Genomic DNA, 18,440 nt, shown 5'->3' on the forward strand with positions numbered 1-18,440 from the left:
AACAATAATACTACATTACTATATAATACACTACTATAACAATACTACATTACTATAACACTACTATATTACTATAACAATACTACATTACTATAATACTACATTACTATAACAATACTACATTACTATATAATACATTACTATAACAATACTACATTACTATATAATACATTACTATAATAATACTACATTACTATATAATACATTACTATAATAATACTACACTACTATAACAATACTACATTACTATATAATACATTACTATAACAATACTACATTACTATATAATACATTACTATAATAATACTACACTACTATAACAATACTACATTACTATATAATACATTACTATAACAATACTACATTACTACAATACTACATTAATATAACAATACTACTACATTACTATAACAATACTACATTACTATAACAATAATACTACATTACTATAACAATACTACATTACTATATAATACATTACTATAATAATACTACATTACTATAACAATACTACACTACTATAACAGTAATACTACATTACTATAATACTACATTAATATAACAATACTACATTACTATATAATACATTACTATAATAATACTACATTACTATAACAATACTAGATTACTATAACAATACTACATTAATATAACAATACTACTACATTACTATAACAATACTAGATTACTATAACAATACTACATTAATATAACAATACTACTACATTACTATAACAATACTATATTACTATAACAATAATAAAACATTACTATAATACTACATTACTATAACAATACTACATTACTATAATAATACTACATTACTATAATACTACATTACTATAACAATACTATATTACTATAACAATAATACTACATTACTATAACAATAAGACTACATTACTATAACAATACTACATTACTATAACAATAATGCTACATTACTATAACAATACTACATTACTATAACAATAATACTACATTACTATAACAATACTACATTACTATAACAATAATGCTACATTACTATAACAATACTACATTACTATAACAATAATACTACATTACTATAACAATACTACATTACTATAACAATACTACACTACTATAAGGGCAAAGCCACACGTGGCGGAATTGCTCTTGAATTCCATGCGGACACTCCGCAGCGTTAACCCGCAGCGGAGCCGTTTCTCCATTGACTTCCACTTCTATTTAGAAGTGTTCGTTTAGACGAAGCGTAAAATTCCGCTGCGGAGCATAGGCTGCGGTGCGGAATTTGGTGTCCGCAGCATGCACTGGATGTTGCGGAGTTGTGGAGGACTGGTTGCGGACTCATGGCGGAATTTCTCCATTGACTTCAATGGAGATTCTAAATTCCGCAATGAAGTCTGCAACTGTCATGCACATGTTATGTGTGCTGCGGATGCGTCTTGCTTTTTTGACATGACATTTCTTCATTCTGGCTGGACCTATGTATTTCTAGGTCTACAGCCAGACTGAGGAAGTCAATGGGGCTCCCGTAATTACAGGAGCGTTGCTAGGCGACGTCAGTAAATAGTCACTGTCCAGGGTGCTGAAAGAGTTAAGCGATCGGCAGTAACTGTTTCTGCACCCGGGACAGTGACTACCGATCCCAATATACAGCAACCTGTAAAAAAAATAGAAGTTCATACTTACCGAGAACTCCCTGCTTCTGTCTCCAGTCCGGCTTCCCAGGATGACGTTTCAGTCTAAGTGACGGCTGCAGCCAATCACAGGCTGCAGCGGTTACATGGACTGACGCGTCATCCAGGGAGGTCGGGCTGGATGACGAAATAGGGACACGTCACCAAGACAACGGCCGGTAAGTATGAAATTCGTTTACTTTCACTAGGGAAAATGCTGTCCCTTCTCTCTATCCTGCACTGATAGAGAGAAGGGAAGCACTTTTACCGCAGTCCGCAGCAGCTAGTCCGCATCAATTTACTGCACATTTTGGGCAGATCCGCCGCAGAATCTGCAACGCAGATTCTGTGCGGCATTGATGCGGACAGTTGCGGAGGAAATCCGCCACGTGGGGGCATGCCCTTACAATACTACATTACTATAATACTACATTACTATAATACTACATTACTATAATATTACATTACTATATTACTATAACAATACTACATTACTATAACAATACTACATTACTATAACAATACCACATTACTATAATACTACTACATTACTATAACAATACTACTACATTACTATAACAATACTACATTACTATAATAATACTATATTACTATAACAATAGCACATTACTATAATACTACTACATTACTATAACAATACCACATTACTATAATACTACTACATTACTATAATACTACTACATTACTATAACAATACCACATTACTATAATACTACTACATTACTATAATACTACTACATTACTATAACAATACCACATTACTATAATACTACTACATTACTATAATACTACTACATTACTATAACAATACCACATTACTATAATACTACTACATTACTATAACAATACTACTACATTACTATAACAATACTACATTACTATAATAATACTATATTACTATAACAATACCACATTACTATAATACTACTACACTACTATAACAATACCACATTACTATAATACTACTACATTACTATAACAATACCACATTACTATAATACTACTACATTACTATAACAATACCACATTACTATAATACTACTACATTACTATAATACTACTACATTACTATAACAATACCACATTACTATAATACTACTACATTACTATAATACTACTACATTACTATAACAATACTACATTACTATAATACCACATTACTATAATACTACTACATTACTATAATACTACTACATTACTATAACAATACCACATTACTATAATACTACTACATTACTATAATACTACTACATTACTATAACAATACCACATTACTATAATACTACTACATTACTATAACAATAATACTACATTACTATATAATACATTACTATAATAATAATACTACATTATTATAACAATACTACATTACTATATAATACATTACTATAACAATAATACTACATTATTATAACAATACTACATTACTATAACACTACTACATTACTATAATACTACATTACTATAATAATACTACACTACTATAACAATACTACACTACTATAACATTACTATAATAATACTACATTACTATAACAATACTACATTACTATATAATACATTACTATAACAATACTACATTACTATAATACTACATTACTATAACAATACTACATTACTATATAATACATTACTATAATAATACTACACTACTATAACAATAATACTACATTACTATAACAATAATACTACATTACTATAACAATAATACATTACTATAACAATAATGCTTTATTACTATAACAATACTACATTACTATATAATACATTATACTATAATAATACTATATTACTATAACAATACTACATTACTATAATAATACTATATTACTATAACAATACTACATTACTATAACAATACTACATTACTATAATACTACATTACTATAACAATACTACATTACTATAACAATACTACATTACTATAATACTACATTACTATAACAATACTACATTACTATAATACTACATTACTATAACAATACTACATTACTATAACAATAATACTACATTACTATATAATACATTACTATAACAATACTACATTACTATATAATACATTACTATAACAATAATACTACATTACTATAAGGGCATGACCACACATGGCGGAATTCCTCCGCAACTGTCCGCATCAATGCCGCACCTAATCCGGGTTGCGGATTACGGCTGCGGATCTGCACAAAATGTGCAGAAAATTGATGCGGACTAGCTGCTGCGGACTGCGGGAAAAGTGCTTCCCTTCTCCCTATCAGTGCAGGATAGAGAGAAGGGACAGCACTTTCCCTAGTGATAGTAAAAGAAATTCATACTTACCGCCCGTTGTCTTTATGACGCGTCCCTCCTTCGGCATCCAGCCCGACCTCCCTGGATGACGCGGCAGTCCATGTGACCGCTGCAGCCTGTGCTTGGCCTGTGATTGGCTGCAGCCGTCACTTACACTGAAACGTCATCCTGGGAGGCCGGACTGGAGACAGAAACAGGGAGTTCTCGGTAAGTACGAACTTCATTTTTTTTTACAGATACATGTATATTGGGATCGGTAGTCACTGTCCCGGGTGCAGAAACAGTTACTGCCGATCGCTTAACTCTTTCAGCACCCTGGACAGTGACTATTTACTGACGTCTCCTAGCAACGCTCCCGTCATTACGGGAGCCCCATTGACTTCCTCAGTCTGGCTGTAGACCTAGAAATACATAGGTCCAGCCAGAATGAAGAAATGTCAAGTTAAAAAAGCAAGACGCATCCGCAGCACACATAACATGTGCATGACAGCTGCGGACTTCATTGCGGAACTTTGAATCTCCATTGAAGTCAATGGAGAAATTCCGCCATGAGTCCGCCACTGCTCCGCAACAGACAGAGCATGCTGCGGACACCAAATTCCGCTCCGCAGCCTATGCTCCGCAGCGGAATTGTACGCATCGTGTAAACGAACACTGCTAAATTAAAGTGAAAGTCAATGGAGAAACGGCTCCGCTGCGGAATAACGCTGCGGAGTGTCCGCAGCGGAATTTAAGTGAAATTCCGCCATGTGTGAACCCGCCCTTATACTACATTACTATAACAATAACACTACATTACTATGAGGGCATGACCAGACGTGGCGGAATTGCTCTGGAATTCCGCTGCGGACAGTCCACAGCAGAAATCCGCAGCGCACACGAGAGTCAAAATTCCGCAATGAAGTCCGCACATGTTATGCAGATGTTATGTGTGCTGCGGAGTGTATTGGTTTTACTAACATGACATTTCTTCATTCTGGCTGGACCTATGTATTTCTAGGTCTACAGCCAGACTGAGGAAGTCAATGGGGCTCCCATAAATACGGGTGACTACGTGTGTGCACCCATAATTACGGGAGCGTTGCTAGGCGACGTCAGTAAATAGTCACTGTCCAGGGTGCTGAAAGAGTTAAACGATCGGCAGTAACTGTTTCAGCACCCTGGACAGTGACTTCCGATCACAATATACATCAACCTGTAAAAAAAATAGAAGTTCATACTTACCGATAACTCCCTGCTTCTTCCTCCAGTCCGGTTTCCTGGGATGACGTTTCAGTCCAAGTGACGGCTGCAGCCAATCACAGGCTGCAGCGGTCACATGGACTGCCGCGTAATCCAGGGAGGTCGGGCTGGATGCCGAAAGAGGGACGCGTCACCAAGACAACGGCCGGGTAAGTATGAATTTTACTAGTGAAAGGGCTGTCCCTTCTCTCTATCCTGCACTGATAGAGAGAAGGGAAGCCCTCTTCCCCTCAATACGCAACAGCTAGTCCGCATCAATTTAATGCCCATTTTAGTACATTACTATAACAATACTACATTACTATATAATACATTACTATAACAATAATACTACATTACTATATAATACATTACTATAACACTACTACATTACTATAACAATAATACTACATTACTATATAATACATTACTATAACACTACTACATTACTATAACAATAATACTACATTACTATATAATACATTACTTTAACAATACTACATTACTATATACTACATTACTATAACAATAATACTACATTACTATATAATACATTACTATAACAATAATAATACATTACTATATAATACATTACTATAACAATACTACATTACTATATAATACATTACTATAACAATAATACTACATTACTATATAACACATTACTATAATACTACTACATTACTATAACAATAATACTACATTACTATATAATACATTACTATAACAATACTACATTACTATAACAATAATACTACATTACTATAACAATAATGCTACATTGCTATAACAATACTACATTACTATAATAACCCAGAGCTGAAGACCCAGGCAGAGCGCTACTCCTGACATCATATATGGACAGTGATGTCAGGGGCTTCCCCAAAACAGGAGTATTTGAGCAGAGCGCTAGTATAGCTTCTGCTCTAGGACTCCTTCTTCTCTGGGGATGCCCCTGACATCACTATCCATATATAGACAGTGACGTCAGGGGCTCCTCCAGCAAAGGAATACTCAGCCAAAGCGTCGGCAATGCTTGGCTGGGAATTCCACTCCTAGAGCGAGCCCCAATGGAGCCATCTACAGGGAGGGAGGGGGTAGCGCTGTCAACAAGGTGGGGTGTGTGGGACGCTATATACAGGGGGGTGCACTATCTACATTGGGCTGTGTGACGGCATGAAGCAGCACCGGTGCACTCCTTCAGACTGCTCTCTGCCCTGCGGGCCGCAGATCACAGTCTCAGGGCCCACATGTCGCATGTTTGAGACCCCTGATCTAGGTCATCCTCTGTCAGCTGAATAGTCTGATACATTACAACAAACTATCAGAACAGGAGAGAGATTTGAGCTGCTGCTACATTTCACTCACAGAGGCTTGTCTAGACTAGATACAATTGTAACAAATTCTCAGCTGTGAGAAATATTAGGTTTGTAGAGGACCTTCAAAGCAAACAAGAATGATCCAATTCACTGACAGCAAGCAGTGATCTAATAAACTGTGCAGAACTTTCCGTTAAACATTAATCAAAATTTAGTTAATTTTCTCAAGTGGCAGCAAATACACGTGGTAAACTAGGGCAGGATCTCCCAGAACCCCTTGCTGCATTGGTGGCATTATAATGTGTGTATCACGCTACGGACAGTTGTTGGCATCATATAAATATAAACTCTTTTACTTTTTGGTCACGTTCTGCTGCCCGCAGGCCTGAGTTTACGGCCCCCACAGTGTATATTAATGTCTACCAGTCTATCAGGTCATGAGGAATCTGCTTTTACTACCTACAAATGCCACAGGGAGAGATAAATTCTCTCTACTGCCCGGCGCTAACTTACTGTGTTAAGAAGCTTTACCGCCTCGGAAACCATAAGCGCATTGTAAGTGTTTTGCTTTAAAACAAGGAAAGAATTTCCCCCCAGTGACTTTCAATTTTCATTTCTTGAGACATTAGTCCGGTGAACTTGCCTTTATAGACGTCTCGGCCACCGCCATCCATTGCAATCATCTGAAGGATATGGTGGGAGAGACCACACTATGACACGGTTGTTCTATGACCTGCGTCATAGTGAGAGAAGCCGTCATAAGATGAGTCTCAGTTATGGATTTCCCTCCTTACCTGTGGAGACGGCACAAAAATCCTAATGGGTTCTCTTCCCGTTAGACGTTATTGTCGAGTTATTGTTGAGTTTCCATATATTACTAGAAGGAACTGGTCATATCTGTGGTGTATACATGACTGGAGCGTACACATGGCGTACATATTGAGGATCCCGTAGTATAAATCACCCCCTGGGCCTGGTTCAGACCATCACACTCACTCTCATCCAGGTCTTCTAGGTCTACCATTGTAAAAGAGAATGGTAAGAGCCTTGGGCAGGTTCCCTTCTCGCTTCTTTGTGTCTGTGGAGAAAGAAACATTGAGAAGGTCCACCTTCTATAGTAAAAGGAATGAAGCCTCCTCATTCTCACTAGTCTACACGGTTTGACCTCATAGTACATACACCTTCATGACCATTAGGACATCCGGAGTCTATTTGATGTCCGAAATTAACTAGAATTCCCAACGAGAACTGCCTGAACTTAAAAATGTAGGAGAATCCAGAGAATCACAGACAATAAATAGTCAAAAGTTGGGCCTTTACTCACCCAATGTGGATCATCTCCACCGAGACATCACCATGTTGGCTCATTAATCAATAATGGCTCATTGGTGAAGTTTTAGTCCTGAGGAGCATTTTCAGACCTTACAAAAAGGTCTAGTGTTCGCCTGTTATCATCTGTTGGGCCGTAGGATCTTCCAAATTAGGGGTACAGTTGTGGCAAGAAGTACAGAAGAGAAAAACGTTGGTCTGCTAACTACAAGACAGTGTCCCCAGTCAGTGGGGGAAAGCAAGTTATTGAAGGCATCATGAGAGGGTTCTCCAGTAGAAGAAAAGTCTTGATTTTTTCAGACTCCATTTGCAATGTTGTGTTCAGTTCTGGAGACCTCAACTAAGAGATAGGTGGGTTCCTAGAAGATAAAACTTGTTAGGTCCAAAGTATATAACACATGATCAGAGATATTAAACTATAGATTGGATGGACCACTGAGTCTTATGGTGCCCATACACATTAGATTAATTTCAGGGCGTACCTACCGAATTCGGCTTGATCGGCCGACCATCTAATGTGTTTGAGGCCTCCCGACTCTCTGCGATAGCAGAAACAATGATATGGTAGGATGGAATTCAACATGCCCGATCCTTTTTGTTCTCAAAACTGAGCATTCCTGTGTATGGGGGATCGGAGTGATCGGCCGAGATCTATCTATGACCAGCCTTCTTATGCTATCTTTATTTTATGTTAGGGTCACTGAAGACCTTATGCGCTTATAGAAGTCAAGTTGAAGGTGCTTGTGGATGCCACATGTGTTATGTCTGACTTTCTTGCCTGTAATATGTCCAGAGATACAATGGTCGGTTTTGCGTTTCCACTTTAACTGTATACGCATTATGCTTGTATCTGATGGGTGGGCTGTTTTTGATGATTTCCTTGCATGAATCCATGACACCTCAAGCGGCTTCAATTCTCTTCAACTCTTATGTTTCTTGCAGATCCCCACATTCAGTATGAAAAGATCGGTTCAAATGTTGTAATAAAGTGTGGAACAATGGATCCCGAGGCCTCAGTCACATGGACCGTCAACGGAACAGATATCGATTATTCCCAGCTGAACGGCTCGGCTCTTCTTCTACATAATGTGGATTTATCGCACAATGGGTACTACTCATGTTTTGAAGGGTCCTCGTGGCAACTCTGGCACCAGACCATCCTTAAAGTCGGACGTGAGTATCTCATCCACTTTATATTCATTGTCTTTTCTAGTAAAGCAATTTTCGATCATCCCAAAATCCTACTGTTCCACCCTGCACCCAAATTAAAATGCAAAAACATAGATCCTGTGGGACTGGACTTGAAAAACCTTAGTTAGATCCTTTACAGATTACAATTTTTCTGGAGATTCCAATAGTCTGGGTTCATTCTAGTCCCATGGATTCTGGACTATCAGAATTTTACTGTAAGGCTGCAACCAACATTCCTGTTCCGTCTGACCTCTTTAGATAAAATACTATTACTATTCGTATAGGACTTTTTGTACTGGGCAGCAATTGAACATTTTGTTGAAATAGTTAATATTACATTGAGCTCGGCTTTTTTTGTTATGTTTTTGTTTTGTTGTTTTTGTCTTGTTGGAGACAATGGCTGACTGGTAATACTTAAAGGAGACGTATGATGTGGTATGGCACTCTATAATATGTATATATAACATTGTATGTGTGTTTATAAGAGCTACGGTTACATTTGTCACTTGCAGTACCTCTTTTCACCACTACTGTTGGCAATCACTTCCCATAGACAGCCATGCAACAGCGCCTCCTGGTTTAAGTTTTATTGAGATCAGATCAGAATATTGGAATTAAACATCTTATAAAAATGGCAGAAACATTATTTTAATCGGCAACATGAGCTCTATAATATGTCTTTTGACCTTGGTGATTCCATCCCTTAACTGCGAAGTCAAGGCCGTGTTTATGTGTTCTTGCTACAAAATCATGCACCATCTATTCTACGTTCCATGTGTATTAACTATATACTGTAGATGTCAAAAATAGTTAATTTTTGGCCCATTGGTCAAGTTCTTCTTCCATCATTAAATCTGTAGATCCTGCTCTGAGGACCTCGCTATTTGGTATAGTGACTGTAAAGAAATGCACATAATGAAATTAACCATATACATCATGAGAAAGGAAAGTCTGGGATTCTGATACTGAGGTAGAACTAGAAAAATTCATTGAAAATTATCGAATAAAATAAGTCAAAGTGTGAGGATCATAGTCATCTTCCCTAAATTCTTAGCTTATGTTGCCCAGAAAACCAGTCCTTTCCATGGTATGTCTTTATCCTTTCTCCAGGTCAGATAACAACAAGTATTCTACAGTAACAGATTATCACGAGAAAGATCTTCCAGTGATTTTGGCAAATCATAAATATTCTATCAACCTTTTATGAGTTTGTGTGAGCTGAGCCTCAAGGAGGAAAGAGCAAGGCAGGTCTATTCTCTGTTGACAGGACAATACTCTTGGTCGATATAATTTGCCAGAATCTCATTGACTTTCTATATACCGCAAGGCCTTCTCTCCATCTCATCAGTTTTTCATATGTTCTCCTAAATCAAACCTCAACCCAAACCCTCCCACACCCAAAAATCAGAATACGGAGAATCAAAATGTCCATGTGTTTTTTTCCTGCATGTTCTTGTTGGTGGATATGCAATTTGCATGGTTCTCCGAGAGCTCCATATGGCAAGTATAGAACGAGTAGAACAGTAAGGGGTGTACATCTCTCAGAGGATTGTCCAGTGTCTCTATTACCAAAGAGAACTGGATAGAAATTAAAATCTTGAAGATGTTTCACAACTGGCCAGTGTCTTCATCACTTCTTCAGTTGGGTTTGTTCGGAATCTTCATCACGTTTCACCCTCCAATCAAAATCAACTGGACTTATTTTGTATTCTCAAGGATGTTTTATCATTCTTACGAGTGTCTTTAGCATTTAAGCTGAAGAGGACACTTGGAGAAGTAGAATATTGTCTTCAGCAATCTAATGGCCTGTTCACATCAGCGTTGGCTTTCCATTCTGGGGTTCCGTTGGAGGTTTCCGTCGGGTAAATCCCGCAACGGAAAGTCAAACTGAAACCACAGCTTCCGTTTCAGTCATCATTGATATCAATGGTGACAGAAATATTGCTAATGGTTTCAGTTTGTCACCATTCCAGCAGATTTCTGTTTTTCCGACGGAATCAATAGCGGAGTCAACTGCACTATTGATTCCGTCAGAAAAAAACGCAAACCTGCCAGAATGGTGACAAACGGAAACCATTAGCAATGTTTCCGTCACCATTGATATCAATGGTGACTGAAACGGAAGCTGTGGTTTCAGTTTGACTTTCCGTTGCGGGGTTTACCCGACGGAAACCTCCGATGGAACCCCGGCACGGAAAGCCAACGCTGATGTGAACAGGCCCTAAGATGTATCCAATTGAATTTGATTCCGATGAGGGATGAAATATCTTCATGATCATAAACCAAGTCCAGCTGATCTTAATTTACTACTACTAGATATACCATGTCCTGGATGAAAAAAAATCTTCATAGTTCAGTGGATTTGGACGTGCTAGAATGACCTCAAATAATATCTCATCCATGGGGAGCAGTGGGCCACTTCCCAAAGAATAGGCTGAATTCTTCTAGGACTTTCGAGCGAAGAATCTGAGTTGGGGCAGACTTTTACCTATTAAAGAGCCAATGGTGCTCGGCTAATTTTGTTTTTTTTTACATGAAATTTTTAGCTGAGGAATTGACTTTGAACATGTGGTCAGGTCTGTTCTGTACTTTGTCCCCTGGAGTGATCGAAATCTACATTCAGATAAAACACGAGACACAATGTCTAGCTCGAAGCTTTTTGCCCGGTTCTTTCCATTTTACTAAGTGGGTAACATGGTTTCCGACGATAGGACATGAAGTAATGACAATCATATTTTCACAATAAATTGTATTTATTCTGCTGCGAGCAGTAAATGAAGGAAGTAGTGGATGATATCCATCAAAGTGTGCAGCCACTCATGAATCATTGGGTATGTCCAATCTTGCTGAAAAATAACAGCTACGGACATCCAGCCATCGGGACAATGTATAAATGAGTTTTCAAAGCCGGAATGGGGGGGGGGGGTTAATTTTGTCAGCGTCCGTGAACAAATCGAGAAGAAATGAGAAAAGCAGAGACGGCTCATTTGTGAAGAGCACGGGATGAGCAATAGACCAAGGGAGGCAGCAAGGATCTAACGAATGTCACTCTTCTACCAACTCATTATTTTATTCCTCACGCCCCCACGTCACACTCCCGTCACTCCTCTTCTCTGGATCTTTTTAGAACTTTACACACCTCCTTTGATCTCATTTGGTTTGCTCTCTACTTTTTTTCGATCCCGTATTAATCCTACTCCATTCCACCATAAAGTTTTTTCTTGTCCCATTCTTACTCCACGAGTTGTTGGATTCACTTCTCGATGACTTTACCTTGTATGTCTCATGCCCTATTACATATACTTACATCTTTCCATTAAGAGGTTGTATATTTCTTGTGCCCTTTCGGGACACCTTTAACCTCCATGCCTCCTTTCCCCTCGCTTCTAAGATACCAAATGTCAAGAATGGACATGTTGATTGATGCTTTATATGATGTGTAGTAAAAAGGAGGCGTAAAATCTGCAAACCGCTGATCCAAGAAGGAAACCCCAAACCCATGATCAATTTATTGGATGGGGCCCAAAATGATTATGATGGTATTATGATTAGTTGCCCCTCATGAAATGTTTTCCTACCCCTTGCCCTCTAGATCTAGTATTGTGTCTCATTCAGAAGTATGATCTCAGTTCGTTGACTTCCTCTTGACTTTTCTTTTCCCAGAGAGACCTTTTGTGGATGTTTACCGGGTGAGGAGCCATTATTATCGGCTTCCTATTGACTGCACTATATCCGAGCTCAGGCTCCTTGGGAGCAGAACTTTACGTTTTATCTTTCAACCAAGTCAACATTAACGTAGCATTCAGGGAGTCTAGACCGATCTTCCACATGCGTGGTTCAACCCTCAGTTGGTCTTTAACCTTCACAAATACATAGGGAATGGGAAACTTCTCATATTCTATAGAAAACGTGTGCACATTATATTTTCATTATCCTAAATCCAATCATCCAGAATAGTATTAGCCGCTTTATATCGGTGACCTCACTCGCTGTGTATAGAAGGGTATGGTTTTCATTAGCGCTGGCTCGGTCACTGAATGTAGCGTGGAAATTAATTTCAGGTTCTCCTTCATAAGGCTCAGGCAGCATTGTCAATAGACACTCACTTTTCTTCTAAGAACTGTTGATTTATTTAATTGAAATTCGGCCAATGTAAAATCATTTATTTTTGGAGGCACACATGCGTGACGCCGCGATCTCACCAAACGCCTCGTATTTATCCACATCTGCAGAAAACATTGCTGTCTTCCAGGAGTGCAAAACAGAAAAAAACATGGCAACATAATAATCACAGTTTAGTTGATTTTTTTTTTTTACCTTTTTTTAATAAATCTGGGTTAGCACATCTAATCCTGTGCAAGTGTGTGTGGTCCTGGTCACTATGACAGCTGAACTGAAACCCTAGGGCTCCTCTGATTCACAAGTCATTAGCCTGAGAGACAGTATACAGTGTATGGGACCTGGACCCTGCTGAAGATTAAATATGATTCCTCAAGGAATCTGCTGGTAAATGTATAAAAAGCTGACCATGCGCTTAAGATAAAAGTATGCAATTCTAGAAGGGAAAAGGTGGTAGGGTCATATGAGGAGACATGTAAAGCAGGGAGGGAGATGGGATCCTCAGAGGAGGAAGATAAGGTTAGCTGAGTGATAAGCATGGGAGGGGATTAGCTGAGTGTACATGTAAGCAGGGGAGGGAGAAAAGATCAGCAGGGGAAGGACATCAGGTTAGCCGAAGGTTTAGTTTGGCAGGGTGAAAGTCCGCTTCCTGTGCATGTAAGCAGATGAAGAAGTGAGGTTAGCTAAATGTTAAGCGTGGGAGGAGAATAGGATCAGCTGAGTGTACATGTAAGCAGGGGAGGGAGATCAGATCAACAGGGGAATGACATCAGGTTAGCTGAGTGTTTAGTTTGGCAGGGTGATAGGGTCCAGTTCGTGTGCTTGTAAGTGGGAGAAGAAGTGAGGTTAGCAGAGTGTTAAGCGTGGGAGAAGAATAGGATCAGCTGAGTGTACATGTAAGCGGGGGAGGGAGATAAGATCAACAGGTAAAAGACATCAGGTTAGCTGAGTGTTTTTCGTTTAGCAGGTTGATAGGGTCAGGGAAATCAGGTTATCAGAGTGCGAAGCGTGGGAGAAGGATAGAATCAGCTGAATAGACGTAAAGCGGTGGAGGATGTGGTGGAATTGGGGAAAACAGGCAGCCAACAAGCTCATCATGTTCCGGTACTGGTTATAAGCCAACTTCTACAACTTGAGGAGGTACATAATGACCAAATCCCACGTTTGCCCCTTGTTGAATCATACAATGAATGAAGCCATGTAGATGTAACACGGTGGCGGTTGCCTCCTATCTGGGTCAGCCTAAGACACTATGACTGGGATATCCCGAAAAACAAAGGATAGATTTTCTACCACTGTAATGGCTTAGACTGGTGTCCAATGTGCAACAACAATTATCTGATGTCCCAATGTAACCCTAGCCTAGAATTATTGATGATATGCGGCTCTTAGAGGAGGTCACTAATTAGTACAGTTCCATTGCTTGTGTTCCCTTATCCCTTATTGTTTTCATTTTGGAGGTTAAACTGTTAATATACCATTAACAAGAGGCTGTGACGCCTTCATATGCAGCGTTTTTATCCGGAACTTTCCATGGAGGAGTCCTTTGTGATATGAGTTTTTATCTCGCCTATAATGTGCTGGTTATTAGCCCGGCTTTCATACAAGGTCATGAATTGATTCTCAGCTCAGATAAAATCCTATCGTCGTTAAAGATCGCCCATTCATCACACTGCATTGTGTGTATTATATCGGTGACTATCAATATAAAACTTTACAGCCTGCCGGGATAATGATCTGCGGTGATTAGAGAAGCCGGTCCCGTCGTTAGCCGCTCTTCTCTCGCTTGGTGCCGTCATATTTCATTGTAATTATACTTTGTGTATTAAAGCCTTGGTGAAGATGCTGACTCTTCAGTGAAATCCTGGGACGCCCCTAGATGAATAGAGTGGGGTAACTGCTGATGCTTATTATTAGATATGACCCGGTCATCGTCTCCAATATCTCTGCAAAAATTACTCTTCTCCACGTAGAACAGAAAAAATATAATAATCATTGTCATCAGGATTTAAACCCATTTGGACCCATTAAAGGACCATGGGGGGCCATCGTAATATGTACTTGGATTCTAAATTAAGCAAAAAGCAGCCGCTCCCTGTGAGTCTGTACTATTCTTGAGTTACATTGTGTCTTCTGCCCCCTGCTGGTTCAGTGTCTGTAAGGAGAATACCCTTCTGTGTCACATTTTGAGTGATGTAGTGAGCATTATATAGTAGTTGGGGAGCGAGAGACTTGATAGGAAAGAACTAATTAACTTTTCCTAGTCTGGATTTATCTGTGAGTGGGTCTCCTCTGGGAAAGCCTTGGGTGGGTTCCCTTTGGTCAAGCCTCAAGTTGGTCTCCTATTCCCATGAAGTGGGGCTCAGGTGCATCTCAAACACAATATTATCTCTTGGTTCAGTCTCATGTGGACTTTGGGTGGGCCTCAGGTGAGTTTCCCTTGGATAGGGTGGCAGTTCCTTAGATTCTCCTTCTTGAGACTTTGTAGCATCAGCTTCAGTTGGATCTCTCTCATATAGGTTTCCCTCAGGTGGGTCTCCTTTCCTTTTAAGTGGGTCTCTGGTTGATCTCTTACACAGCAGTATCTTTTAGTTCAGTCTCATGTGGACTTTGGCTGGGCCTCAGGTGAGTTTCCCTTGGATATGTGCCAGGTGGTAGTACCTAAGGTTTTCCTTCTTGAGACTTTGTTGCATCAGCTTTAGTTAGATCTCCCTCAAATAGGTTTCCCTCAGGTGAGCCTCCTTTTCTTTTGGGTGGGTCTCTGGTTGATCTCATACACAATAGTATCTCTTGGTTCAGTCTCATGTGGACTTTGGCTGGGCCTCAGGTGAGTTTCCCTTGGATATGTGCCTGGTGGTAGTTTCTTAGGTTCTCCTTCTTGGGACTTTGTTGCATCAGCTGCAGTTGGATCTTCCTTGAATAGGTTTCTGAGGATCTCATACACAATAGTTTTTCTTGGTTCAGTCTCAAGTGGACTTTGGGTGGGCCTCAGGTGAGTTTCCATGGATATGCCAAAGGTGGTATATCTTTGGTTTCTCCGTCTTGGGACTCCATTGCTTCAGTTGGATGGATCTTCCTTGAATAGGTTTTCCTCAGGTGGGTCTACCTTGGGTGGTCTTTAGTTAGGCCTCTTAGGCTAGTACATCCCCGTCCATTATAATTACCATTGTAATGTTGATACAGGGAGGCAGTATCTGGTTTGGGTGCCTCAAAATCCTTCTCTGCTGGACTCTGCCCCATAGCCTGACTGCCTAGAATTATAAACAAGGGCTTACAATTGTCATATTGTCCATCCTGGGACCAATCCTGTTGGTCAATGTTTGTCGCCATCGAGGCGTGGAGGGATGATTAACAACCTTGTTAGTGGGAAGTTCTGCAGAAGCTGAGTTTACTGTTTTGTCTGAACCAGGATTCATTTAAACTCCCGAGTCCCATCCCAACTCTGTCCTAACTAGGAGATGCTGGAGCAGTTCGGGTTCCTGGTGTTGTGCAGAGATTCAGCTGGAGACGTCTATCTAATTATGGAGGATTAATCCTCAGTGAGAGAGCTTTTAGCTGCTGCTCCTCCAGCGCCGGGCCTGCGAGCTTCATGAAAGGCTAAATAAAACCTCAGTAAAATGCAGCCATATTCCCCTGATACCACCCGCTTTCAGAGCTGTCTCCGTGCCCTGTCTCTACACATCTCTCCCCACCGCCAGCCATAGAGTCTTATGCTCGTCTGAGTCTGTGCCCCAAATCACTCTCCCTCACTATGACTCTCCAGGAAACAAGAAAAGCAAAGCTTTACTACATATAATGCTGAGTAGTAAAATACTTTACTTAACTTGTCCACTACTCTAGTCACATGAAGAGCTGCAGTCACAATTCTGCTGGTGGAGTCACTGTATACATACATCGCATTACTTATCGTGTACTGATCCTGAGTTACATCCAGTATTATACTCCAGAGCTGCACTCACTATTCTGCTGGTGGAGTCACTGTGTACATACATTACATTACTTATCCTGAGTTATATCCTGTATTATACTCCAGAGCTGCACTCACTATTCTGCTGGTGGAGTCACTGTGTACATACATTACATTACTTATCCTTAACTGATCCAGAGTTATATCCTGTATTATACTCCAGAGCTGCACTCACTATTCTGCTGGTCGAGTCACTGTGTACATACATTACATTACTTATCCTGTACTGATCCTGAGTTAAATCCTGTATTATACTCCAGAGCTGCACTCACTATTCTGCTGGTCGAGTCACTGTGTACATACATTACATTACTTATCCTGTACTGATCCTGCGTTACAGCCTGTATTATACTCCAGAGCTGCACTCACTATTCTGCTGGTGGAGTCACTGTGTACATACATTACATTACTTATCCTGTACTGATCCTGCGTTACAGCCTGTATTATACTCCAGAGCTGCACTCACTATTGTGCTGGTGGAGTCACTGTGTACATACATTACATTACTTATCCTGTACTGATCCTGAGTTACATCCTGTATTATATTCCAGAGCTGCACTCACTATTCTGCTGGTTGAGTCACTATGTACATACATGACATTACTTATCCTGTACTGATCCTGAGTTACATCCTGTATTATACTCCAGAGCTGCACTCACTAATCTGCTGGTGGAGTCACTGTAATGACGGGGTAGGTAGACAGACAGGTGAGCCCTAATCTACCCGCCACTCAGTCCCTGCCTACTTGCACGGCCCGTCCTAGGCGACGGCGTACAACTGGGCGACGGTCCCTACGCTCAATATGTGCATGACAGACAAACAGACAAGGGTACACAGAAGCTAAGGCAATTGGGGCAGTTGCCCAGGGCAAGACCATGAGCAACAAGAGTAGAGAACGAGCCGAGTCAAACCAGGAGTGTATGGGGTACCAAGCTGTGTCTGGCAGATCCTTTACAGTCACTGTGTACATACATTGCATTACTAAGGCCTCATGCACACGACTGTAGCCATGTGCACGGCCGTGATTTTCGGGTCGGCCGGCCACTGAGTGTCAGCCGCGAGCCGCCCGCAAATCGCGGGCTGTGCACATGGCTGCGGCCATTATTTTCAATGAGCCCAGACCGCAGAACACGGCAGTAATAAGGCTTGCCCGTTCTTTCTGCGGTCCGGGGCCATGCACGGACCGTGGAAACCACGGTCGTGTGCATGGCCCCATAGGAATGAATGGGACCGCAATTCTCCCATGGATTTTCGGGGGAATTGCAAAAGCACGTTTGTGTACTTATCCTGTACTGATCCTGAGTTGCATCCTGTATTATACT

At 40.1% G+C, this 18,440-nt stretch overlaps 1 protein-coding gene across 5 annotated transcripts in view; it reads left to right on the forward strand.

Moving 5' to 3' along the window:
* Positions 1-18,440, forward strand: part of CNTFR (ciliary neurotrophic factor receptor) — a 440,906-nt gene that overhangs the window by 320,830 nt on the left and 101,636 nt on the right. For all 5 annotated transcript variants that reach the window (XM_075842688.1, XM_075842662.1, XM_075842668.1 and 2 more), the window contains one exon: positions 8,783-9,013. In XM_075842688.1, coding sequence (XP_075698803.1) covers positions 8,783-9,013 — 231 coding nt within the window. The remainder of the gene's footprint in view (positions 1-8,782; positions 9,014-18,440) is intronic.

Source organism: Rhinoderma darwinii, chromosome 1, assembly GCF_050947455.1.
Source record: "Rhinoderma darwinii isolate aRhiDar2 chromosome 1, aRhiDar2.hap1, whole genome shotgun sequence".
NCBI lineage: Eukaryota > Metazoa > Chordata > Amphibia > Anura > Rhinodermatidae > Rhinoderma > Rhinoderma darwinii.